The following is a 26,924-nucleotide window of genomic DNA, read 5'->3' on the forward strand; positions in this document are numbered from 1 at the left end:
ATAATAGTAGCTTCTTCCATGGCTCCTCACCCGAAAGAAGGCCCCTCACAATGAGCTATATCATCAGTGCTCTACTCTAACTATTTGGATCAATAACCCCTAAACCACCCCTGGATCTAGGCTGGATGATAACATCCCAAGCTACCTTAGCCCGCAGAGGACTACCATCTCCACCTGACCAAATGAAATGCTTGATGCATCGCTTCACTTGGCCAATGCATGACCTAGAGAAGGCTCAACAAGAAGTTATGTACCACATGGTGGCTAAGAGAACCTGATTTGCAACTATCACCCTGCGTGCTAGTGATAGTCTTGCTGTGCTCCAATATAGTAGCCTTTGTCTTATGCCAAGTAATAAGGGTGCTAACTTCTCATATGGTTTCCAGTCTATCTACTGAGTATCACAAACCCAAAATTCATAGGATTTGTGCCAATTAATAAGAGCTCCCGAAGCTCTGCAGAAGACCTCCATCACAACTACAAAGGCCCTAAAATTCTCCTCATCCCCATCCAAGTAAACAGATGTGTCACCTGCAAACTCTACATCCAACAACTCCTCAACCTCTGGAATGGGAAGTTTGATGCCTCAAACACCTATATTCCTATCCCTAAGGAAGGAGCTCATAGCCTCTGCAACAAATAAGAAAAGAAGAGGTGCAAGGGGGCATCCCTGTCTCACTAACCTCTAAATACTGAATCTACCACCTCTGGTCCCACCAATAAGGACCTAGCTGTGAGTTGATAAATATAGAGCCGATACACCTTTGATCCATTGCTCTGGGAAACCCATCCTCAACATGGTGTCCTCTAGAAACTCTCAATCAACTCTATCATAGCCTTCTTGAAATCCACCAGCAAAACAATGAGATTTTGTCCCTTGGATCATGCAAGAGGTATGGATTCCCAGAAGGTGAAAATATTGTCAAGGATGCTATGCTCTCAAACAAAACTAGTCTAGGTAGGGTGAATGAGGTCTAGTGTCAAGAGAGATTGTCTGAGGCTGATCATTTTGGCTAGGATTTTATATTTTGTTCCAAACAAAGTGATTGGTCTCCATTGGGTGCTCTCTAGTGTGTCTCTCCTGCCCTTTGGGACGAGGTGAATCAATCCCTCTAACATCCTTTCCGGCATATCTCCAAATGCCATGATCTCCTGAAATGGTGCTAAAATTCCTGTGTTGAATTCATCCCAATAGCTCAGGAAGAAAGCCTTGTCCAATCCATCATCCCCTGGGCACTTCCCTGATGGTAGTGCTCGCAAGGCCTTGGCAATCTTCTCTGAGAATGGGACCATCAAATGCATCTTCATGTTCTATGTGACCACTCTCCTAGTACTCTGCCACACAATCTCTCTATCCCTCTGCAATCCTGGAGGCCTCGTCGTCGTGCCCAACAAAGTGGTGTAATAATCTGTGGCCACTTGACCAACCTCCTATGGCCCTTGGGCAAGGGATCCATCTACTCTTCTGAGTCTCCAAACCTGTCTAGAAGGTCTAGGACCTGTGGTGAGAAAGGATTCTTTGATCACCCTGTCTCCTATTTGTGTCTAGAAAGAGGCCCTCACATGATACTTACACTGATTTGGTCTCCTTCATAGCATTTATTTCTGCTTTGGCTGCATACATCTTCTCTACCACCCACCTACATCTTGGTTGTCTTTCCTCCTCCCTTTGAAGTGCTGCCAATGAGGCTCTAGGAGCCCTCTCTTTCTCTAAGAGAACTTCTCTCTTGCTCCTAGCCTTCTCCTTAAGAAAGGAGCTCACCTCCTACAAACTCTCATCCAAGTCTCTGGATGCCCCACCTGTTGAAAATGACTTGGCCCTTCAAATCCTAGTAATATCCTCCTTCAATTCCTTATCATAATACAAGTGTAAAGGAATTCTAACGTTGGTAGCGCTTCCTATGGCTCCCTCCATAAGAACCAACTGTACCGTTGTGTGATCTGATAAAGTGGTTCCTGAAACAATATCAACTAGACCCCCTTTGTCACAAGCCAAGTCATCTATATAAAATCTGTCCAACCGGGAGAAGATCCTAGTACTGGCTGTCCTATCTCTTCTCGAGAACTGTAAAGAACCTGTAAATCTACCAAACTCTACCATGAACCAAGGTACTTGTCCTCTGATATGGAAGATAAAATCCTCCCAAGCTGCATGATCTCCTCCTCTGATAGTGTCTATGCATCTGCCCCTTCTATCCTCCAAGGCCTCGACCATATTGCAATCCCCGCCTACAATGCGGTGGTCAACATGAGGTAGAGAGTTAGTAAGCATAGTCCAAAAGAGTCTTTTCTCCCTCTAGCTATTAGGGGCGTATATGACCAGCAAGCCTATTAACGCCTCCTCTACTCTTACAAATACCCAAAGTGCTCTCTGTACTATAAGAATGCCCCAATCTTGTACTACATGAAGCCAATGCTCACCACACGAAGACATACTCTTGCCTGTATCTCTGAAGCTCCTATAGCGGGTGCCCAATACATGAAACTTCCCCCTGGCAACATTTGCCCACTCCACTAGGAAATCCTCTCTTATGAGAGGTGATGCTCCTGTAGCATAAGAAAATCCACTAATCCTCCAACCAATGCTTTATGGAGATCCTATCTCACATGGCTTTGTCCTTGGTGGAAAATTCTTCCACCACAGCCTCGAATGTTCCATGAGAGAATCCTCATGGAGATCGTCTAAGTCTCTCAGGCCAGCATGGCTCCATGGAAAATGCTTGTCTCTTTTGTTGTCTAGTGTATACTCTGTCCTGTCTCATCACTGTAATATCTAGATCTACCTCTCTCCCTGGGAAGCTCTCCCTCATGTTGAGTATTAGGGACCTAAGAAGCAGACTGCTCGGTGGAGGCCTCAGCTATGGGATCCATCTCAAGTGGTCCGGATGCATCCATTACTACCTCACACGGCTGGGGGGGTGTGAGCTAGTTGCTCCATCCCACATTGGGGAAGTCACTACCATTCTAGTTGTTGGTGATACCGTAGGTGACTGAATCTCTATCACCTATGGCCTGGGAGAGAGAACCTCAAGTATAGTTGTCTAGGCTGTCTTAGATGGTGCAATTGAATCCCTATGCGTAGCAGGCCTATGATACCTAATAACTATCCATCATCTCTTGGCCTACTGCTCTCGCCCCTATCTCTATCTCTGTCTTCTCCTTTTTCTAGCCACTCGTCTCCTCTGCTACCGCTGTCATGCCGCTACGCGAACATAGTGTGAAAAACCTTAGAGTGCATCATCATCTGGCTTTCTTATTAATCTAGAGAGTCAATGTCATATTAGTCATTCGTGTTAGTGTCCATAGTATGGATGGTTCAAAAATAAGAGATTTTTGGACCATTTTAGTCTATTTTTGATACTTTGGTAATTATTTCTTGTAAATATCCTCAAAAGGTATTGTAAACTTCCAGAATAGCGTGACATGCAAAAAGCAAGTGGCTTTTCAACTAGTTTTGGGAGATATTATGAAAAAAGAAGGGCTTCCGAATTCCCCTCACACGCGATCGCAATTTTTAGGCAGCAAACAACACTCCAGGCGGGAAAAAGAGGAGCGATCTGAGAGAATTCTAAGTATGTTTCCTGTGGTTTTACCTCCCTTTCGAAGCCAACGGAACCATCAAATTTGCCGTTTGAGCAACATAGTAGAAGCTAGTGTTTGGTGCACATTTTTGGATATAACAAGGAGCTCCAAGAGATCTAATGCTTAAAGATTGCTTCCAAGTAGTCGTAAACATTGTCTAGATAATCCAAAAACCATTTGTCTTGGAGTTTAGCCATCAAATAGTTAGCTTATAACTGCTATAATAACTAGGAATACACAGGGTTGAAGTGTGTTTGGAGTCCCATACAAGGCTTTTGTTTCCCTTCTCAGGTTCTATCAATACATAGTGCTCCACAGGGCTGAAGTGTGTTTGGAGTCCCATACAAGGCTTTTGTTTCCCTTCTCAGGCTCTATCAATACATAGGGCTCCCAGGAGAAGTACTTGGGCTACTCCTACCAAGAAATCATCTAAACTTATTGACATTTGGTTTGTTTGGACTCTGTCTTGGATGTGTCGTAGAGTTTACATGTAATACATGCGAGTCTCAATCATTGAGCTTTATCTTTATATAGTGTAAAGACTTTGGTAGACTTGGCAGAAAGTTTTATGATTGATTCGTGATCTATCATGAGGACGTGAAATTTTGAGATGCTATAATCTTGTTGATAACATTTGATTAATTTATTAATTAAATGTGCAAGGTTGTTTAAGCACATGTGATGCATGGAAGATATTCCATAGTAACATGCCAAGGATCCCGAGGATGCAATGGGTGCCAAAGGCGAAAGTTGTGATAAGTTATGCCAATTGGGTTGTGTTGGTTAATTGGTATTAGATTGGACCCTAGGGCAATGGTTTGGCCAATAAGTGTCGGTGGTGACACTAGGACTAGCATTAATTAATTAATAAATGCTAGTCTAAGGGTCAATTGAGGTTGAGAACAACTCCGGGTTGCAAATGGCTTAGCCAATTTAATTATGGATGGGCACATTTAATTTTGGGCAAGGTCAAAAGGGTTGAAATTAATTTTTGGGATTATTTAGTTCTGAAATTTTAATTAAATGACTGGATATTGCTGAAAAATGGGTTTAGAAGGCTGCCACTTGGCAAAAATGCCCATGCAAATCGAGAAAACTTTTTTGGGGGACTGGGTCTCAGCTCTTCAGTTAGTTTACAAATTGGGAGAGGGAGAGAGAGAGTTGCTAGTTCATTTTCTGATAAAAGAATAGCAATGTGTTGCAGAAGACAGAGCATATGAAGGCACTTCGTGATCTATGAGCTAAGAAATATTCATGAAGGGTCAGTGGATTCTCTATTATGATACATAACAAAAATTATTCTTAGGAAAAGTAGAACCTAATAGAAATGGTCCTCACAAAATCTACATATTGAGAAGAATGGCTCTACATTTAGCATTGCTGATCAGGTGACAACATTTTGGAGGTGCCTGGTAGTAGGTGACTACATTAAATGCAGGCTGGAGCAAGCAACAAGTAGAATTTAGGGTTTTCTCGCAAAGAAAATCAGATTTCTCTCTCATCTTGGCATTCTCTCACCTTATCCAAACCATTCTCAAGAGATCTCAGCATTACTTAGTCATTTTGAGCAGATCTCAGTTAAATTTGGAGGACAGTAGAGAGATCTCTACTGTAAACCCTAAATTTCTGCAGAAATTATGATTTGACAGCCACCTCGAGACCCGTGCCAATTGGTGAAGGCATTGTACACTAAATTCAACACTTGAAATTTGTGTAATTGTTAGGGAATTTACATGCCAGCCCATTCATTGTAATTTGGGGCAGCATTTGGCTAGTTGGAGGTTCCATTTATGGAAATCCTAGGTGAAAAATCAAGGGGCAATCGGCCCAAATTGATTGCTGATCTACAACAAAAGTGGCTTTTGGAATAGTATAGGAGATTGTGAATCTCAGCATGTACTCATTCCGTTAGCAATCAAGTTAAAGAAATGCCGAAACGGGCACTAGTTTTGGGGCCAACAAGGTGTCCAATGTTTGAGATTATCAAGAAAATTTGTGCATTTTAAGTTACGTTCACTTGTTGATTGCTGTAATTTAGTACTTCATTAGGAAATCACCACCCTTTTTGAGAATGAAGACTGGTTTTATGGTTCCATTGCCAGGATATCACTCAATCCCTTGATTTGGTGGGCCCAAGACACCTAATTGCAAGCCAAAGCTTTGGCAATATGTCTTCATATAGTGAGATGTAATCAAGCAATTATGATGCCTCTCGATATGAACATTCACATGGTAATGAAGGATACACAATGACTTTCATGTTAGCTTGTTGAGGCCTTTTTTATGGTGATGTGCCAGAGGATATGTCCATTGAAATTTAGCCTGAGGTTGAGGAGCTAGATGAGAATTTGATATCCGAGCTAATTTTGGCATATAAGGAAAGAAAGATCAAAGGTAAAGTTTCCAAGAGATACTTGGTGAAATTTCAGAATTATTTGCCAATAGATGCCAAATGGATGGAAGAGGATGACTTGGCAGACTATCCTCAATTGTTGCAACTTTACCAAGATGCCTTTCAATTAGAGCTGACTTTAGTTCAAGCTTAGACAGGTTTAGTAGAGCAGGGATTCGGAGTATTGTTTGATGCTTAAAGGGGAGATAGTACTTCCACTCCACCAGTTGTGGACAGCTCTTGTATGTAGTGGATCTCGGATGTATTTAGCATGCATCCAAGGTACAATGTTCACAGTATGCTTGCCATAAGGTCACTACTTAGTGTACTAGTCACTGTGAGATGTATGTAAATGAGTATGAGTTTTACCCGGACATTGGAACGATACTTTTGCATCAGCTTATGATCAGTTTGGCCTCAATTTTGAGACAAAAATTCTGATCAGTTTTAGCTTTGTTTTTTGTCAGTTTGAGAACCGTTTATGGTCACTTTTGGGATCAATTTTTGCATTGATTGCTGGTCAGTTTTTGCAATGAGTTTGCGATCAGTTTGGGGTCACATTTGTAGCAATTTGTGATCAGTTCTCAGATCAGCAAGTGATCGATTTATGATCAGATTATGCTCAGTTTTCAATGGTTTACAGCCGGTTCCATGAACAACAGCATGTTAGTAAATGCCATTGATATTTTCAGCCATGATTTATGCTAAATTAATGCTTTTCTATGGTTGATAGTCAAAACAGTTGAGAAACATGAGTTATGAATGCATCCAATGAGTTTCTAGCAACATTTCTGGACTGATTTTCAGTTTTATATTATGTATATGCTATCTGGAAATTTTCTACAAGTTTGGGACATGTAGCATGATTGGATAACATTGTGCAATGTTGTAATTATGATGCCTTATGAAAATTCCAATGCAGTATGTTTTTCCTTTGGCACAATGCAATGCAATCGAAGATGTTGCAAGGGTTTCAAGGAGAAGGTCTGTCACAAGGAGGTGAAATTTTGAGATGCTCTAATCTTGCTGATAGCATTTGATTAAGTTACTAATCAAATGTGCAAGGTTGTTTAAGCACATGTAATGCACATGGCAGATATTTCATAGATACAAGACAAGAACCTTAAGAATGCAGTGGGTGTCAAAGACAAAAGTTGTGAGAAGTTATGCCGATTGAGTTCTATTGGTCAATTGATATCAAATTGGACCTATAGTTCTCACGTATGAAAGGTATGATAAAATATGATACTAAATGGTATCTTATGATTTTATAAGGAACAGTACGATATTAGTACAAAAAAATACGATTTTAAAAAAAACCATAAATCATTAAATGATAGAACACAATGCACATGTTTAAAGTGGAAATAGTCATTTCATTACAAAATAAGATGAATATATGAGGGTGGCCATCACTGTCACATGGGCTATGCACAACATGCGATAAAACTAGAGTCTAGTACATACATGGTCCATGGATGATGCACCATAGTGACATGTGGACACAATGATAGTAGATACAAAAAAGGAAGAGACCTATGAATCTATGATGAGACATCACTATCATCATCATCATCATCAAAACCATCTGAGTCCTCATCAAGAGAATCTGAAGATGACTCCTCGGTATCACATGATGAGACACTCTCATACCTATCATCACTGATAAGGTTACCATCATCATCAAATGATGACTCCCTAGGTGCTGGCTATATAGGCAAGGGGAAAATGCCATCATGAGACACGAAATGTGAGCTACTAGAGCCTTGCCTTACATATGTCTGTAAGCCAATCAAACCACCCCTCCTTGATGTCTGAGAGCGCCGAATAACTGTGCCCCTACTACCAATTACTTGGACTCCTCACCCACGAGTATATTGACTGTGAGTATCACAAGTATCTATTGCTATAAGCTCTCTATAGAGCTCCGCAAAAATCATCTCCTTCTCGTCCACCTCCTAATGTACACTCGAAAGAGTGCCGCCCGTCAACTTGAATGTATCAACATTTATCTACACAATGCACATAAGATTGTAAATGCTAAAGTCTAAATTGTAAAGTATAAACTTTAAACTTTAAAACAACAAAGTTTAAATTTTATGATTGAGTGTTTACCTACTTTGGACTACCCATGCTTATCATAGCCCTCATCATGCATAAGTTAGTGTGGCAATAGACTAGCTGCTCTAACTATCATGTGCTAAGCCGATTGCGAATCTCCATATGAATGATAGAATAGGCACTCCAGTTTCTCTCACATGCACTAGAAGAGTAATCCTGAGCAAGGACTCTTATTGCTAAGGGCTGAAGGGTCCCAATACATATCCAAAGTTTTGCCACCAAAATAAAGGCTTCACAAGTGACTCTCTCCTCCAACAAGTGGGAGAAGCAAAAGCCACATGCTCTCTCTGATCCATATAGTATCCTAGCTCCTCCAACACTGCATTGTGGCCATCCACAAGAACCACACGAGTCAAATAAGCAATCTAGTCCGAATGGAGCTCTCTATTATCCATCAGCACTAGTGACTTGTAGACCGGATGTACCAATACGGCAGAACCATGGATGTACTTATGCATCCATTCCCATCTCCTCTCTGGGATCTCTAGAATATATATACGTTGTCTCTGTGATCACCGTGCAAGCACATGCCTCTACCAATGCCACTCTAAAGAAGTGAATGAGAAGGCCCATAGTGAACCCCTCGTAAACACTCATACATAACATCCTATAAAAGGAAGTCATGACAATAACAACAGCACGGACTTTCTACCAAAACTGCTCATTAAGGCACAAGCACTACATGGCTTTGGCCTCCTTTGTCTCATACTTATCCCACTCATTCCATAGAGTGGATACTACTATTTGACACAAGGCGGTGAACTGTATCTCATAAAGGCGCTCGAGCAACAACCACATGTAAGCAAACTGAGTCAAAGAAGACTTATTCAACTCAAGTGTGCTATGCTCACGATACATCGCAAGCACCTTTACCGTGAAGAAGGTGAAAACTGACATAGTTTTGTGGACCACTCTCTTCACCCACTTTACCTTTTCAATGTCCTCCATGAGCAAGTCCAAACGACGACTTGCACATGGAATCTACACAATCATGGGAAACTCGGCCTCAAGCAAATGACCCATGCACCGATTGTAACAAACCTTTTGTATATCAATTGTTACCAAGACATATTGGCTCAATGATTTCAAATTAATTTGATGCTCATGTACTTTGAAAGACATTTTGTATTATTAAAGTGTTTCAAAATATGATTAAATGTTCATTTTTCTATGTAAGGGTGGCCAATGGCCAAAATGTCCTATAATTATACTTGGGTCATCATTGAGAAGATGCCCAAGAGAAATAAAAAGCTTAGTCGAGCGATCAAATTGACCAGAAAGCTCAGATGGCTAAGACTTACACACTCAAATAGTCACATTGACTACAAGCCCATATAATGAGTGGTTTCACAAAGTAAAACCAAATGCTCATTATTGAAGAAACAAACTATGGAGTGGTGAACCTATATAATGAAGCTCTCTAGAAGCTAAATTTGGCGACTCCAAAAAATTAGGAGATTACTATTTTTGAAAGTTGCTTGAATGAAAATTATGTTTACATCAAAGGCTCCAGAATTTCGCAAAGAATAATTTTGTTTCCAACAACTATCTCAAATTCTTAACCATTTGAGAGATTTTTAGAGTAGAAGGTTTGAAAATTTTTTTCTCTAGAAAAGTGACATGTGATGACATAGGTCATTTAGAACAGACAAGTGTCCATATACTTATCATTTTCAACAAACACTTATCATTTGTAGCCTTTACTTTTTACTTTTCAGCACCCAAGCCCACATCTATATGTTGAGAAACCACTTCTTCAGCTCACACACTTTATTTTAGGGTTTTATACTGATAGCCCCGAAAAGGGTTGATGTCCACATTTTGGTCAATTTTTCAATGAGTACCCACACAATGGTACACCACCCTAGACAACTTATACCTATAAATACATAGTCACTTCATTCATTCTTCACTTTTACCACTCTCATCACTCTTCAATCATTCTTCATCCCTTTTCCTCTGTCATCAAACACCCTTCCCTTCACCAGCTCCTTCCACTACCCTCACCTCCCTTCGGGAGAATATTGCGGTTCATGGCTTGTGGCTACCTTCAGTCTTTCCCTTTTGCTTCACATGCCCTGTTCTAGTATCATGCCTTGCGTTTGGAGCATCTTCCATCTAGCGTCACCATCATTTGCTTGGTGTCCGAGGCTTCTCTATCACGCTCCACCTTCACCTGTGTTTTTTAGTATGGAGACCTTTTCCTTGCCTAGCGTCATCATCTCCAACTTGACATCAGCATTCTAGCCTCAGGTGACAATCTACATCACCAAGCATCAATGATTTCATCACTCATCTATCACAGGGCTACAGGAGCCTACGTTTTTGCAACCTAGCTTCTTCTCCATCATCTAGCATCACTTGCCTATCACAAGGGCTGTTGGGACCTACATTTCTGCAGCCTGGCTTCTCCTCTATCACTAGTCGTTACTCGTCTATCACAGAGGTTGTTAGGACTTGCGTTTTTGCAACCCGGCTTATCCTCCATCATCTGGCATCATCATTACCACTTGGCATTAGCATCTGGGGGGACTGCTCTCCTTGCATTTGATAGCTCTGATAGTTTGGGATTTACGTTTTGTTGCCCGGGTCACTCCCCGGTATCAAAGGACTGTGATCCACTCCCTTGATAGTTGGTGATTATCTTCCAATCTCCCACGGCATCAGAAGACAGTGGTTCACTCTCTCGGCAACTGTCTTTTACCTTCCAATGATTACTTTGATAGCCCACTGCCCAAAAAATGTGTTTCACCCCCTTCACTGTGCAAATTTCCCACACGTACTACCGCCTGATTTAGATAGAACAATGCAGGTATCTTCTAAGTTTCGGCTCCATTGTATCAGCTTTTCTTCTCATAGCATGCTTTAGTGTATCATCACTGTGTTCTTCTCATGTTTCTGAGTTTCTTTTCTCTCTTAGTCGTACACACTCTGTGTTACTCCCCATGACCCCTATTGTCTCTCTACACTGTTGCTTATTTTGACATGGTATCAGAGCATACCTATTATTTTTTACACTACATATTGGAGATCTCTCTCTTCATTTAATATAAACTCTCATGCTGAAATTTATTCCACATGCTTTGTATTCTCCTATCTCTCTCTCATCCAAGAAGCACTTTCTACTTAGTTTGATCTAATCCAAGCACTAAAGAAGAAAATTAGCTTGTTGCTTGAGTTTGCAGAAATTAGGATTTCAAAACCCTAATTTTCAAAATTGCAGCAAGTCAACCTTTTGTATATGGTTCGGACACTTGGTGCCCATGGTTTTGTTTCAATAAATTCTTGTAAAAGGGAAGGCACCAATTTCCCTCTCAACGTGGTGTTGACTCTTCTCTCTCTCTCTCTCTCTCTCTCTCTCTCTCTCTCTCTCTCTCTCTCATCTAACTTTCATGGTGATAGTTGATCGAGTTGGTTGAGTTCAAAGTATTGTCATTTTCATGTTCTTCTCCGCGCTTACATTGATATTAGACCAAGGATTTCTTTGCAAGAACTTTTCTGGGTGACGATCTTTGGACCCAACTTTCTCACCATATCAAGCGAAGAAGAAGAGGATTTTTTATGAACAACCACAAGGCTCCCAACACTCTGTATCTATACGCTTCTCTAATTATAAGAAGATACAAAGATACAAGAGCTAGAAGCCGATCTAGAAATTCAAGCTTTGATGGAGAGAAGGGATAAAGCACATGCTGAAGCGAAGGTCTTTAAGGATTTCCTTACCGAGAAGACTCTTGAGACAAATGGTATTACGCCTGCGAAGGCCTATCTCAACATGAAAGGTATCAATGTTATTGATGCAACTAAGTCTATGTAAAATAACATATCACCTATCATTCGACGATCCACCCAAGCGGTGACTTCAAAGTCTCATCATACATAAGCTGCCTCCTCTTGTCCCAAGAATCTCTCCATGGAGAAGAGCAAGGAGAAAGTCAAAGAACTAGCTATTTCCATGGTAGCTGAATCTCCAAAGATGCTTTTAGCAAAGAAAAATGATGCTAAAAGAGACTTCAAGCCCAGAGATAAGAGCGTCAAGTTTGACGTTTTTTATGGTAAGAGAGATTCTTAGAAAGCTGTCTTTTCCTAGACAATTTGATGCTGGTTTTGGTGGTGAAGATTATATAAAAAAAATAAAAAATTAGGATTGTTAAAATGCATCTGAAGAATGCTACTTTAAATTGATGTCTCAAAGTTGTTCAAGAGAGAAAGGAAACCAAGTCTTGGAAAGAGTTTAAGGAGATGTTCAACAAGAAGTTCATGCCTTCATTCTTTGAAGCTAATGTGCAACAAGAATGGGATAAGCTAAAGCAAAGCCATGGAGACAATGTTGAAACATATATCAACTGGTTTGCAATTGTTTCTCTTAAATTTACATCTCTTAATGAAGTTCCTTCCAATATGGAGATGAGAAAGTTTATCCATGGATTACATGCGATGGTACGATGAGCTATCAAGATGGCAAAGCCTAATACTTTGGAAGCAGCCCAAGACGTGGCCTTAGAAGTTGAAGGACTGTATATGCCATGAATGCTTGGTAAAGCCTCAAAAGAACAACCACAAAAGAATAAAACTAAGATGTTTGACCAAAAGAAGTTAGATAAATAAGAACCAAAGCATAAGGATGGAGGTAGACCACATTCGCTATTCAAAAAGAAGCTAACATATTGGCAGTTAGCAAAATATACAAGAGAAGGATGATATTTCTCTTGTGAAGGAAAAGGATCCATGGCTGGTCAATGTCTTAATAAGGCAAAGAAAGAAAACCAACCTCAAAAGACACCTCAAGTAAATGTTATACCTAAGAAATCCTTGCAACACAATGAAACTGTATCAAAGAAAAGGAAGCTTTTTATGGCTTCGGGTAAGATTGCTAATCAACCTGTTCTCATTCATTTTGATACAAGGGCCACATATCATTATATCCATCCTCGGATTGTTGAAGCTCTACATCTACCAAAGGTGAGGTTTGAAACACTAGAAATGTCAGGTGCTACTTTTGAAGGAATGGAATCTAAAATTACTTCCATTCTTGAAAAACTACGAATTGAGATAGGAGATTATGTAGATCATGAGAGTTTTGTCATGGGAGATCTTGGTCATTGTGATGTTGTATTAGGAATACCTTGACATAGAAAAATAGATCCAACCATTTATTGGAATCAAATTAAGTTTAGATTCTCTTTTAAGGGTAAAAATGTATCTTCTGATGTGGAAGTGGGAGGAAACTCTATTTCCATCTTATCCCATGTACAAACTTGTAAAGCAATGAAAAAGTCTATTTCCTCGTACTTCATTTTTATCAAAGATTCTAACAAAGAGTCTAGATTTAAAGAGTCCACCTTAAATATGAACGAGGACCGAATGAGTTTCTTAAAGGAGTATGAAGATTGTTTTGTAAACACTTTACCTCACGAGTTACCACTAGAGAGACAGAAGATCATCACATTGATCTCATTCCTAGAAACTCACCTCCAAATAGGCCACCCTATCGTGTGAGTCCAACACAACAAGAGGATATTATGAAGCAAGTAAACGAGCTCTTGGAGAATAAGACCGAGTTCCTCACCTTTATGCTCAGCATTCCTCTTTGTACAAAATAAACATGAATCTTGGCGCATGTATATGGACTACAGGACCCTCAATAAAATTACAATTTGGAATAGGTTTCCCATTCCAAAAATTGATGATATCTTGGATAGATTGGATGGATCCAAAGTATTTGGTTTGTATGAGTTTCATGTGCTACCATTCGGTCTTACCAATGCTCTTGCAACCTTTAATAGAATGATGGAAAGAATCTTTAGAAGTTTATAGGTACTTTCTTTGATGATATTTTGCTTCATTCAAAAGATGAAAAAGAGCATAAGTAGCACTTGAAAATAGTGTTTCAATAACTCCGCAAACACAGACTTTATGTGAATGGCAAAAAGAGTGAATTTTTCCTAGAAGAGATTCACTACTTGGGCCATATTGTATCCAAAAATGGGATTTAGATAGATAAGGTTATTGTATGACTGAAATTGACTAGTATTCATGAAGTCTGAAGTTTCTTGGGATTATGCTCTTATTACAAGAGATTCATTAAATGATTTGCAGTGGTTGCTAGACCATTGCACGATTTAACCAAGAGAGCAATGGTATTCCGATGGACCAAACTAGAGAAGGAAGCTTTTGAAGCTCTAAAGTTCTATATCAACAAAGCACCTGTTTTGATTACACCTAATTTATCGAAACTTTTCTTTGTGGAATGTAATGCTTTAGGAGACTGTATTGGTGCAATCTTAAACTAGGAAGGGCGTGCAATTGCTTATGCAAGCAGAAGGTTATAAAATACAGAAAAGAATACCACTACCTATGAAAAGGAGTTAATGGCTATCATTCAAGCTTTAAAAGATTGGAGACACTATCTTTAAGTAAAGAATTTCTCATCAAGATGGACCATAATAAATTGAGACATTTTCTCAACCAACCAAAGATGTTTGAAAAACATATTCGATAAGCCAATTATTTAGCTCAATTTAACTTTCAAATACTACATATTCTTAGGAAGCAAAACAAGATAGCTAATGCCTTATCAAGAAGACCCCATATTCATACAATATCCATGATTCATCATACACATTTCACTAGTATGAGGAACATGTATGTTTTTTATGAAGATTTTAAAATCATCTGAGAGAGTTTACAGCTTGGTAAAAGAATAAACTCTTATGTTATCAAAAATGGATTTCTTTGATGGAGAATAAGTTATGTGTTACTAAAGATTTTATGCCTAAAGTAATGGAACAATATCATGCGGCTTCTTACATGGCTCATCGTGGTATTTTGGCCACAACTAATGCACTTGGAATATATTTCTTTTGGCCAAGTCTTCGACAAGACATTAAACAATTCATCAAAGAATGACTTATGCGCTAAAAGATTAAGTTTGATCACCAAAAGCCTGCAAGGCTTTTGCAACTATTACTAATTCTGAGCCAACCTTGGGAAAGCATTGCTATGGATTTTATTTTTGGCTTGCCAAACTCAACAAACTGCAATGATAGCATATGGACTTTTATTGACAAGTTTAGCAAACAAGCTCATTTCATTCCAATTAAGAAGACTATTAAGTCTCAACATATGGCTACAATATTTATTCAACAAATCTTTAAGTATCATGGGTTACCACAATCCATCTTGGATTATAGAGATTCATGAGTCACTAGTCCCTTTTAGTGAGCTCTTTTTGAAATTTGGATACAAAGCTTACCTTTTCTTCTTCTTATTATCCTCAAACAGATGGTCAAAGTGAGACAACCAATCTCACAATATTAGATATGCTGAAGTAATATTGCCATTAAGCCAACCAACAATGAAATTTTTTTTACCTTTGATAGAATATGCCTAAAACAATACAGTTCATACTTCTACAAGCAAAACACTATTTGAGATCATATATGGAAAACCACTCTTATTACCTATTCTCAAAACCAAGAAGGAGCCGATGAGTTCATGCGTGATATGGACACATCTTTTGCCCAAGTTAGACAAGCTATCCAAAGATCTCAAGAAAAACAAAAGAAAGCAGTAGAAAAGCGTCGAAGGCAAATGACTTTAAAAGAACGAGATTAGGTGTGAATAAAATTTGACACTATTCATCTAAGAAGCTCTAACAAGCCTTCATTCCAAGTCACTAAGCTCACAGCAAGAAATTATGAACCATTTCAAGTCACTGAAATATAACAAACCTTCGTCATTGACAAGATGCCCAAGATAAAAGTTTAGTTGAGCGGTCACATTGACCAAAAAGCTCAAATAACCAAGATTTTTATACTAAAATAGTCACATTGACTAAATGTCCATACAATGAGTGGTTTTAGAAAGTGAAACCAAATGCTTATCATCGAAGAAACAAACTATGAATGTGAACTTATATAATGAAGCTCTCCAAAAGCTAAATCTGGCGATTCCTAAAATTTAGAAGATTACTATTTTTAGAAGTTACTCAAATGGAAATTCTGTTTGCATCAAAAGCTTTGGAATTTCACAAGGAATAATTTTATCTTCAACAACTATCTCAAATTCTTAACCATTTGAGAGATCTTTAGAGTAGAAGGTTTAGAAGCTTTTTTCTCTAGAAAAGTGACATGTGACATCTAAAAAAATACATGTATCATTTTTAAAAGACAAGTGTCCCAAGTGTCCCTACACTTGTCATTTTTAGCAAAGACCTATCATTTGTAGCCTCTACTTTTTACTTTTGAGCACCCACACCCACATCTATATATTGGAGCTCTCTCTCTTCATTTCGCATAAGCTCTCATATTGAAATTTCAACCACATGCTTTGTATTCTCCTATCTATCTCTCATCCAAAAAGCACTTTCTACTTAGTTTGATCTAATCCAAGTACTAAAGAAGAAAATCAACTTATTGCCTGAGTTTGTAGAAACTAGGGTTTCAAAACTCTAATTTTCAAAATTATAGCAAATCAACCTTTTGTATATGGTCCACGCACTCGGTGCCCGTGGTTTTGTTTCAATAAATTCTTGTAAAAGGGGAGGCACCGATTCCCCTCTCAACGTGGTGTTCTCTCTCTCTCTCTCTCTCTCTCCCCTAATTTTCATGGTGATAATTAATCGAGTTGGTTAAGTTCAAAATATTGTCATTCTCACGTTCTTCCCCGTACGTACAGACAATTTGATGCATTGTCAATAACAACTTTCACCACATTTGAGAGACCCACCTAGAACCACAAATTATGACAATACTTGGAGATTAGAGAGAGAAAGTATTGTAGGTTAGAGAGAAAAAGAGAAAGTTGAGCCTTTCAAGTCTTAAATTTTAAGATTCAAGAATAAAGAGAGATGGGGGTTGGAAAAAAAGAGAATCGAGATAGATAATAGAGAGAATAGGGAGATAGATAGGTCTGCATAAATTATAATGAAAAAAAGTGAAACAAATTTAAAAGGCAATGTATACCTCAATGATAGCTTGGCGAATGTCTCGTTAGATGAATGCGTCGTCCTTTTCCTCCACGTACTGGGGGCAAAAAGTAAGTGCCAAGTGGACATAAAACAAGTATGTTGATGATGCCTAATTTCTTACAATCACTCTATCCGTCGGTGAAAATGGAGCAACCATATTTTATCCAAGTAGCCCAAATAGAATCAAGGACTCTATCAATCCTCTCCTTCTCTTCATCAATCTTTTTTGTCCTTATGTCGTTGTAAGTGACACCGGTCCGTGACACCAGCCCCATCCTTCACATGGACCCACATTGGCAATGGCTTTTACCATCTTCTTCATTGTTTTTGCTTTAGGACATTGAATGCAAGATTACACTCAATCACCATGCATGCAATTTCAATATTCACAAGTCGTTACCTTTCTCTAAGAAAAGCAATCGATCCACGCACATGACTGGGAGCTTGAGAGAGAGAGGTTGTCTCTCCGGTGCCGCATGAGCCTCCACTCTCTCTCTTTTGTCAGAATCGGATGCACATGTGAAGTCCCCCGCCACCAATGGTAGAGGCCTCTCTTGCATTGGTTGAAGATATGCCCACATTCGATGCTTCCTCATTAGGAGGAATAGGAGTTGGTACGGATACACCACTTTCTCCTCCTCTTGTGGATCCCCCTCTCATCTTGGCGAGAATCTCATCTGTGATGTTTTGAGGGATTTCCTTGCATGAGCATACTTGGATTCATAGGGTTTTAATACTCACAAAATATAAGCCATATATCTTTCTTCTTCCACTAACACTCCTCCAATTGCAAGTCCACTTACATCCTTGATGAGAGCTGCATATCTGCCATATGAGAGTTGTTTTCATTCTTACGAAAGTCATTTTATGCATCTACAAGCTTGGTATCTGACAAGATTATGGGCCCCCTAGTCATATGTGCTTGAGGGCTTTTGACTGACTAAGACCCACAGGATGCAGACCAAGTCACTGCATTGTACTGCACCAGTTTGGAGGGAAGAAGAGTTGAGAAAGTGGCAATGGATTAAGGCCATTTGACATCATAGCTCATCAATTTTGTAAGATAAGGTGAATATTTTGGTCAAAAGTGGCTTTGAATAAAGGTTACAAGAACTAGCTTTAAATAAGGATACAAGAATTGGCTTTGAATAAAGGTTAAGAGAACTGGCTTTGAATAAGGATATATTCAATTAATATTATCTACTTGAATATTGTCAGTTTGAGCAGATGCTGTATTTGTTTCTATAGATCTTGTTTGTGTTTGTATAGACTCAAGAGATAAGACGGGTGGCAGCAAATGGAAGACACAGGAGACAGGGAGAAAGAAGAGCGGTGCAGGCAGCAGGCTGAGGGGAGAGGGGGAGAGCAAGATTGACTGTGACAAGGGAGGTGAAGAGAGAGGGAGGCAATAGTTGCAGGCTGAGGTGAGGAGCAGGAAAGCAACTGAGATGAGGTGACAGAAAAGGAGGTGTGAAGGTGGCAGCATCAGTGAAAAAAGGGCAGGAAGAATTTTTACTTTACTCCAAAGGGCTTGTTCTAAGTCTAACATATAAAGTTTCCATCCTAGACCACCTCCCAAACAAGTGATATGTCTACCAGTTCTACATAGCATACTAAGGTAATCATAGAAGTCCTCAACTTTCAGTTAAGACACAAGTAGCACTCTGCAAAAGAGAGAATGCCAGAGAGCTTTTGATGTTGAAGCTTCTGCAAATCCTGACAACCCCTAGTAGCTGTTAAACACAGCAACAATATTTCTTAGAAGTCTTTCTGATAAGAACAAGGCCAACAATAGCATGGGACTATGAGCCAATATAGAAGACTGCCACCTCAATGCAGAGAGAATTCAGATTCATATGGAGCACAACTATCCATACTTTGGCATGCATGATTGTTGAAGCACTGGTGGACTGTTCTCCTTGAAAAACATTTATCTGACTAATTTTAAGAGTGTGAGACATTGTTAGATATGAATCCTGGTATAGTTCATTCTTGAGGAAAGTTGTACTATCTCCTACATTTTTGGAGATAATATCCAACAACAGGTTTTCGTCCCTGTGAAATTCAACCAATCAACATTAGATAACTGGATTCATTCTCTTTCACTGGAACACGTTTAATGTGTGAAGGAGATAACAACAATATTTTTTTTTTCTTTCTCCATGAGTCACTACATAAATTTCGCAATAAACAAGCAGCTACAATTTTCCCTAGTTTTTCTCAGATTCACAAGTCTCAACAAACCAATAAAATCAATAATTTGCTTTGATAAATCAAAACATAACTCCAAGGAACAATTCAAAAAAGTATACAAACCCCAGAATCATGATCATTCGTTGTAGGAGGTCATATTCAGATTTTGCGGGAAACAATGGAACACCCAAGAATAATTCTGCTGCGATGCAACCAAATGACCAAATGTCGATCGCAGTGGTATATCTTTTTTTTGTTAAGATTCCATACCTTAATCAGAAAAACATGCAGCAATAGAGAAAATATCCTCCAAATTACAGCTTTGAGGGATAATATCCCTCTCACTACAGGAGTCAAATCAATTATATCATGGTGGCGGTATGCTTAGTGACAAACTTGAATGAGCCACTGCTTCTGGATAAATCTGCAAGTATCAAGAAAAAACTTGATTGTACATATATATAGCATGCATATCTACTGTAGCTTGGCTTGATAAGTTAGGTTTCCAGGTAAGAGCTCACTTATGTTGTTAACGGATGGAACATCCTGACCTTTAATCCATTCCTTATGATTCTTCAATATGATCTACTAAGGCCAAAAGCGTATCTTGCACTACCAATGATGTTTTTCTCTCTTGAATACTTGGTCAAGGAAGTCATAATCGATTATATATATGCAGTAACAAACATTTTGAAATATCAGTACCCTTTTATGGCTACTTCAATTGATTCTAAATCATACAGAGCACACTTCATGTGCTGAAGGACTGTCTTGTGCTAATTCTTCTTTTTCTATTGTGCTGAAGTTTGATGGTTCATAAGGGAAAGAATCAAGCCCTTAAAAAAACAAAAAAGAGAGGAAAAAAACCTACAAACTGCTAGTTAACTATGGGCCATTTTCCCCTCAAGAACACACCAGATTAACAGTATTCCAATTTTAAAAGTGAGTATAAGTCTCTTACTAAAGAAGAAAACATCTTTGGTGCATATAATGGTCCACATAACTGGGTCAAATGAGTAAAGTCCGTAATTCACACGAGGTATCAAAATTTATGGCCAGACAAAATTGGTCTATCAGAGAAGAGACCACAACTATGATCTAGACAAGAACATTTTTGTCATTCCATCCCAAACTACACATGGCATATTGTTGTCAACCATGTGAAACTTGAAAAATGTGACCACCTGTCTTATGTTGAATATTGTGTGTCATTAATGCAGCTTAATTGCCTACCTTCAAAATGAGTGGAGACTTTCCTAATTCAACATCAACATAGAAGCATTGCTAATCTATTATAAAGCAACAACTGTCCATGATCAAAGAAAAAAACACATTTTCAAAGCACATTTGAGCATGAGGAACTGTAGGATCATGAACACACTCTGATCCAGGAAGGATACTTATGGCCAAGGATGACTTCTGGAGAGCGATAAGAACGACTCTGAAAAATGCAGCAACTGCACATGCATTAGTATTTCAGCAGAAATTGTGAAGCAGCCACAAAAAATATGTCCTGTACCTGAATATAAGAGTATGTGGGTCGATTCTCCATACATGATGATCCAAAGTCAATCACCTTCAGTTTGGGTGATGTGAGACTGCAAATTGTTGGTGAAGTTAAAACCTGCTCAAAGCGAGAGGAAAGGCCAAGACACTTTCTTACAGTGTTTTTGAAATATGTAACTCAACCAAGGATATACCATGTTGTCAGCATTATGTTCTCTGGCTTGAGGTCACAGTGTATTATACTTGCATCAGAAAGGACTTCCAGTGCTGATAAAATCTAAAAATGAACAAACAAGAGGCTTGGTCAATTCACCTGAGTGGAAGAAAATAAATAAAGGTATTGTGCATGTTTGTTAGTATTAGGTGTGAGTTACGTTATTGTACAATGTAAACCAAAAGTCTTTTAGAAAGATCACACCCTAAAACCGCACTAATTGAATATAAAAAGACATGATACTACGTGTGTGTCATCAAGAACTGATGATTCACTTATTGTAAACAACGCTGCATCCTCCCAAACTCCTAAAGCTTTGGCTTGCTTTATATGCCATCAGAATTTACGCTTGACCTCAGCAGACTTTAGATAAGGATTGCCATCCTCAAAAACTACTTTGTAACTTGTTCCTGGATTTCCATATCATCCAGTTGCTCTCTTAAGTAGCTGCATAAACTTGTAGACCTCATCAAATGGACATTAGAATCCCCCTCAAACAAGTTATTTGCATGAGTAGGCATCTCTCTTGTGTAGATAGCTTAAGGATTTGCTGACCCTTTTTTTTTCACACATTGGGATTTTGAACTATGTATGTTACATCCTTGGAAATCATGAATTGGTGCCTGCATGTTGACCACTAATCACTAACCATTTGGTACTAGGGATCATTAGGTGTGAGCACAACCTAAAAGTTAGGACAGCTAAAGGGTCTTGTAGTGTGAATGCACTCATAGCACTTTAGGTCTGGCAGTTAAATTCTATGAATAGAACCCATGGCTCATTTGTGCACTTTATCATATGATCACTACACTTAAGACTCCAGACCTTAGGCGGCTCTACCTCCACATGCCTATTGGTGTGGTTGGTGGTATGGGATGCCAACTCTTGTGGTAGATGCATAGCCCATTTGCTGCTGGCTCCCATGCTCAGGGATGAGCCCATTTGGCTCTATTTCTGGGAGGCGAGTTTGATGTCCATCCTAGTGTGTTTCTTTCTATGCTTATATGGCTTGTGACACAAGGGATGTGAGACAACAAAGAAGAGAGAAAATACGACAAAGGAAGCTGAACAAAGACTTGAGGCAAGGAACCCAATTGACAGCAAACATATTAGATGAATGTGCATACATCATGAGAGAATGAAAAAAGGCAAAAAAGAATGAAAACTTCTGACCCATATGGTCATGCCAATCCGACAAAAAATAATAAAATAATAATGATGACGTGGCAAAAAATGGATTGGTTAATCGCCAAAGACATGGTTGTAGGCATTTGGAAAACACATGTCAAAAGGGCCGAACATGATGAAGAGGATGCAGTACATCAGACCTGACCATGATATGGAGATGTGCCAACATACTCAACACTCCCTCTCAGTAGGGAACAAGACCCGAATGTGCTGCGGGACCACACATGAATAGGTACAAGAGAATGAGGGGTAATGAGTATGGTCCAATGAGGGTTAATGAGTATGGTCCCCCTCTGACCAAAGAAATGATATCACTTAGGGAAGTCCAACTCCAAATTGATATAGAAGATCCCTAGGGCTACTAAAATCAGCCTTTCTCCTCAGAGAGGGTGGTAGTAACCTGATTTAACAATAATTACAGCAAGTACATAAATCACATAAACTAAAATGCACTCTTTACCACTTAAATCTTGGACAATGGACAGCTTATTGGTCCAAAACTTGTGCCTCTTTTGGTATTTCTTTATCTTCAATTGCAAATGGATGTAGTACAACTAAGATTCTCTAATCTCCTTTGCTAATCCAAGTGCCTCTTGTTGTTACTAAATGGCTAGCAAGCCTTCAAACCAATTTGCCCCGGTATGCTCGGGGATTGGACTTCACCCTACTCCTTGCGAGACAAATTAAGTCCCAAACTTAAGATTGGCTTGCTTGCTTGCATCTTGAATCTCCTTGAAATTCTTCAATTTCAATTGCTAGAATTCAAGTCCTAGGCCCTCAATTTTGACCATGCATCCCGAGGCAGTTATCAAACCCTAATTTCTGCTATAAATTAGGGTTTACAGCAAAGATTGACTAAAATCTCCATCTTTGATGACTCAAATGGCTAGATTTTGCTTACATAACTTGAGAGAAATCTGGAGGATGAGACAGAATGCTGAAGAGAGAGAAAATTCAGACTTTCATTGCAAGAAACTAGAAGAGATCAACTACTACCCCGCCTAGAGATGCATGAAAGCTGTCTCCACTGATGAACACAATGAACACTATGTTGCCTGGCTGAAACAGTCCTCAAACTGCCATCACCTATTGTTGTAATCTCTTCTCGGCATGTCACCAACTCTTGGAGGGCCTCCTGTTGGCTGGAAATAGTCTATCAATTATTGCAACAACAATGGCAATCTTCTCTCTCTCTTTTTTTTTTCGTAATGGAAATCTCTCTCTCTCTCTCTCTCTCTCTCTCTCTCTCTCTCTCTCATAGCTTGCACAAGGCTAGAATGACCCTCTCTCTCCTAACCTCAAAAACGTTTTTCCCACTTGCATGGGCAACATTCGGAACGTCTGGCGATCCATCTTCACCATCTCAGCCAGGTCCAATGTCAGGTTTGTACAATTCTTTTGTGTTGCATGAATCAAAACCCTCGCATGTTTCTTATTTTGAGGTACAGGATCCGGATGGCTTTGCGTATGTGAACTTCAATAGAGGGGACTCGCAAAGCAGACGGAATTCAGGTACATATACAACTTCTGTTTCATTTGAGCATATCACACACACTTCTCACTTCCCTCCCATCCCACCCTCTTCTATATCACACCTTGATCATCTCTCATCATCTTTCCAAAATCTTGGATTACACTCCACATCTCCTTCACACACCCTATGGATTGGATCTTCCATCTCCGCTCCTAGCACCTTTTCCTTCTCCACCCCATTCTCTACCTCTTTGCACCATGGTACTTCGTTAGGGGGAATGCCACCCTTTAACACAGTGCCTCTCACCTTTCAGCAAATGAGCACACCCATAACTCATGGGTTGACTGTGATGGGCATCCCCCTCACTATCCCCAACTTCACATCTCCCATGACCACTCATACGCAGGGGTTTCCATCCTCAGCTTATGGTGCGTCTTCACACTCTCCTTGGGTCACACCTACGCAGAGATTCCCATCTTCTGCTCCTAGTGTTCCCATCCCACCTCCTTGGGTTCCTCATGTGGCTACCATGCCCATGTCTAGTTAGCCCATCCCTACCTATGGATCCACCTTGCACACTATCCGCATGCCTGGTGGGCACTCTAGAACCCATTCGCAAGTGTACTTCACTCCCCCATCCTACCCCCACTACACTTTTTCACACTATCCATCTTCGAGCACTACCACTCCTGTTGCAATGGCCAAGAATGCCTTCATGGATAAGACACATTTTAATGGGTCAAATTTCACTATTTGGTCGAATTTCATGCAACAAGTGCTTGAGTCTCAGGATCTTTGGGACCTCGTCATTGGTCTAGAGCCTATGCTGGACCCTCGACTAGCTCACCCTGACTACATCCGTCAATAGAGAATCCACAATGCTACAGCCAATGTTGAGCTGATGCAGGGATTGCTTCCTGAGTTTCACTCTCAGTTGCAACACTTCCCGCTCACGTCAGAGCATTGGAGTCACCTTCTCGACCGCTATGCGGCTCGTGATCGTACTCAGCGCATCAAACTTGACTTTGAGCTTCAAGAGTTCTCTCTGAAGGAAGGGGATGATCTGAAAGTCAAACTGGCTGATTATAGGCGGTTACTTGCGAGTTCGCCACTACTGGCTCTCCAAAGTCAAATGATAATCAAGTTACATTCTTCTTGAATAATTTGCCCGCAAAATACTTCGATTTTATTCAGCACATCATCTCCCAACCTTGATTGCCAACCTTCTACGAGCTTGAGTGCCAGTTCTTACGTTACGCAAGGCTGCATGATCAAGTTCACAAGAAATCCTCATCACAGCCTTATTTAGAGCAGAGGGGGTTGGTTGCCTTTTCTTCGGGAGGGAAAACCACCAGTGGCAAGAACTCGCTAGATGCGAAGATAAGCCAATCAAAGGGTGACTCCTCTTCCTCAAATGGAACCAAAGAATCAAAACCTCTCTGACAGCAACTCCCTAAGAAAAACCAGTTTTTCACACACTGCCAGAAAGCAAGCCATGTGGACGAGGAGTATCACTCCAAGGCCCAAGGTCTTCCACCTAAAAAGCCTCAGCAGACCGCTGCGACTCCACAGTCCAGTGGGGCTACGCCTTCTGCCCCTGCTTCATCTGCTCCTTTAGCACCCATTGTTGCAGCTAGACATGTGGCTCAAGTACAGCCTCAGCAGCCCATCTATTTCACTACCCCTGAGGAACTGGTTGATTGGTTTGCAGGTTTCGATCCCGTTGCACTTCATGCATCTATCTCACCTTCCTCCCCACCTCGTCAGGCGTTCCCTTGGCAGAGCCCTACTACTGGACGTATGCGATGGTGGCCACCTTCTTAGACTAGCATGTCTCTAGGTCCTTTCAAATACCCTAGGTCAGTCTAGCATTCATTTTTCGCACTCTTAGAGTCCGGCCCATAGGATTTTTGTCTCTTCATTTTAAGTCTTCCGCTGCATTTACTCACACACATACACATTTGCATCTTTACACTTGTTCCTTTAGTTAGCTTTTCATTTTTGTTTTGTTTTGTTTTTGGAGCATCTCACTACTTATCTCTGTGATTGTAGACTTTGATCTCCTTTGCAAGTTTTGTTTTCAGTGTAGGGCTAACATCCAGGTTTGCCTAGTTCTACCTGGGCTGGAGACTTGGGATGCGCGCCGTTCCTTCATGGTTTCATCATCCTTGGAGTTTTGCTCTTCTACCAGCATGGAGGCTTCCCCTCCCGAGGCGGATTGTGCAGCATCTCTCTTGATGCTATCATGGCGGTGACTTCTACCTAGCTCTTCCAGCTGGGATGCTTCCTCCTCCTCTTTATTCCTTATGGTTCTCGGCACTACACGAAGACCGACATCAGGCTCCTCTTCCTTCTTCGGCATCTACATCCAGGTTGAGAGGGGGTTCCTATCCTTCTTGGTATTCTACAGGCTTCAGCACTTTGTCTTCGACATCGACTTCTTCCCCCTGTTGTACCTTACCCTTTGCGTTGCATGACTTTATCATCTTTGTACTAGGGCGCTTGGGCAAGTGAAAATTTTTCCTATGAGGGACACTGTCCAAGTGGCACCTGCTGCATGAGCATTCTTCAACATGTTGCATTCTTTGTGTCACGAGGACGTGAAAATTTGATGCTTTGCTTATATTTAATTGGCATTTGATCAAAGGATTAATCAAATGTGTAATTAAAAGATGCACATGTGTTGCACATGTGAGATGCAAGCTACTTTCTCACAGTTGAAGACCGAAGGACCCTGTGAAAAAGATGGGTGTCAAAGGCAAAAGTTGTAACAAATTACACTTGTTAGATTCTAGGTGAATTTTGGTGTTAGTTTGCCCCTAGGACCATTAATTGGCCATTAAGTGTCAGTGGTGACACTAGGGACTAGGCATTAATTAATGGATTAATGCTTGTCCAAGGGTCAATTTTAATGCATGGGACCACTTTGGGTTGCAAATGGCCTAGCCAATTAATTTTTGGATGGGCAAGGTCAATTTTCTGGGCATGGATTAAGGGCTGAATTAATTTTCAGAATTAATTAATTCTGAAAATTAATTAAATGGCTGGAAATTGCTGAAAATGGATTAAGAAAGCTGCCACTTGGCAAAACTTTCCCATGCAAGTGGGGGAAAGGCTAAATAGGGTTGAAGTAAGAGGGAAATCTTGTTTTTTCATTTTGGGAGCTGTTGGAAAGAGGTGTTGGACTGTTGCTGCCAGCTTTTGGGGCCAATTCCCAAGAATTGGAGACCATTTTGGTAATGGAGATTGCATATTCTTGACCTTGGGAAGCTGACAATTGTTG

The 26,924-nt window shown here is 40.0% G+C and overlaps 1 protein-coding gene across 2 annotated transcripts in view; it reads right to left on the reverse strand.

Annotated features, from left to right (window-relative positions):
* LOC148037727 (dual specificity protein kinase YAK1 homolog) overlaps positions 1-26,924 on the reverse strand; it is a 162,404-nt gene that overhangs the window by 60,321 nt on the left and 75,159 nt on the right. For both annotated transcript variants that reach the window (XM_087676682.1, XM_087676683.1), the window contains 4 exons: positions 20,960-21,042; positions 20,779-20,857; positions 20,660-20,700; positions 19,383-19,505 (listed from right to left, as the gene is read on the reverse strand). In XM_087676682.1, coding sequence (XP_087532808.1) covers positions 19,383-19,505; positions 20,660-20,700; positions 20,779-20,857; positions 20,960-21,042 — 326 coding nt within the window. The remainder of the gene's footprint in view (positions 1-19,382; positions 19,506-20,659; positions 20,701-20,778; positions 20,858-20,959; positions 21,043-26,924) is intronic.

Source organism: Lygodium microphyllum, chromosome 4 (genome assembly GCF_053477565.2).
Source record: "Lygodium microphyllum isolate KBCC chromosome 4, Lygodium_microphyllum_v1.1.10, whole genome shotgun sequence".
Classification (NCBI taxonomy): Eukaryota; Viridiplantae; Streptophyta; class Polypodiopsida; order Schizaeales; family Lygodiaceae; genus Lygodium; species Lygodium microphyllum.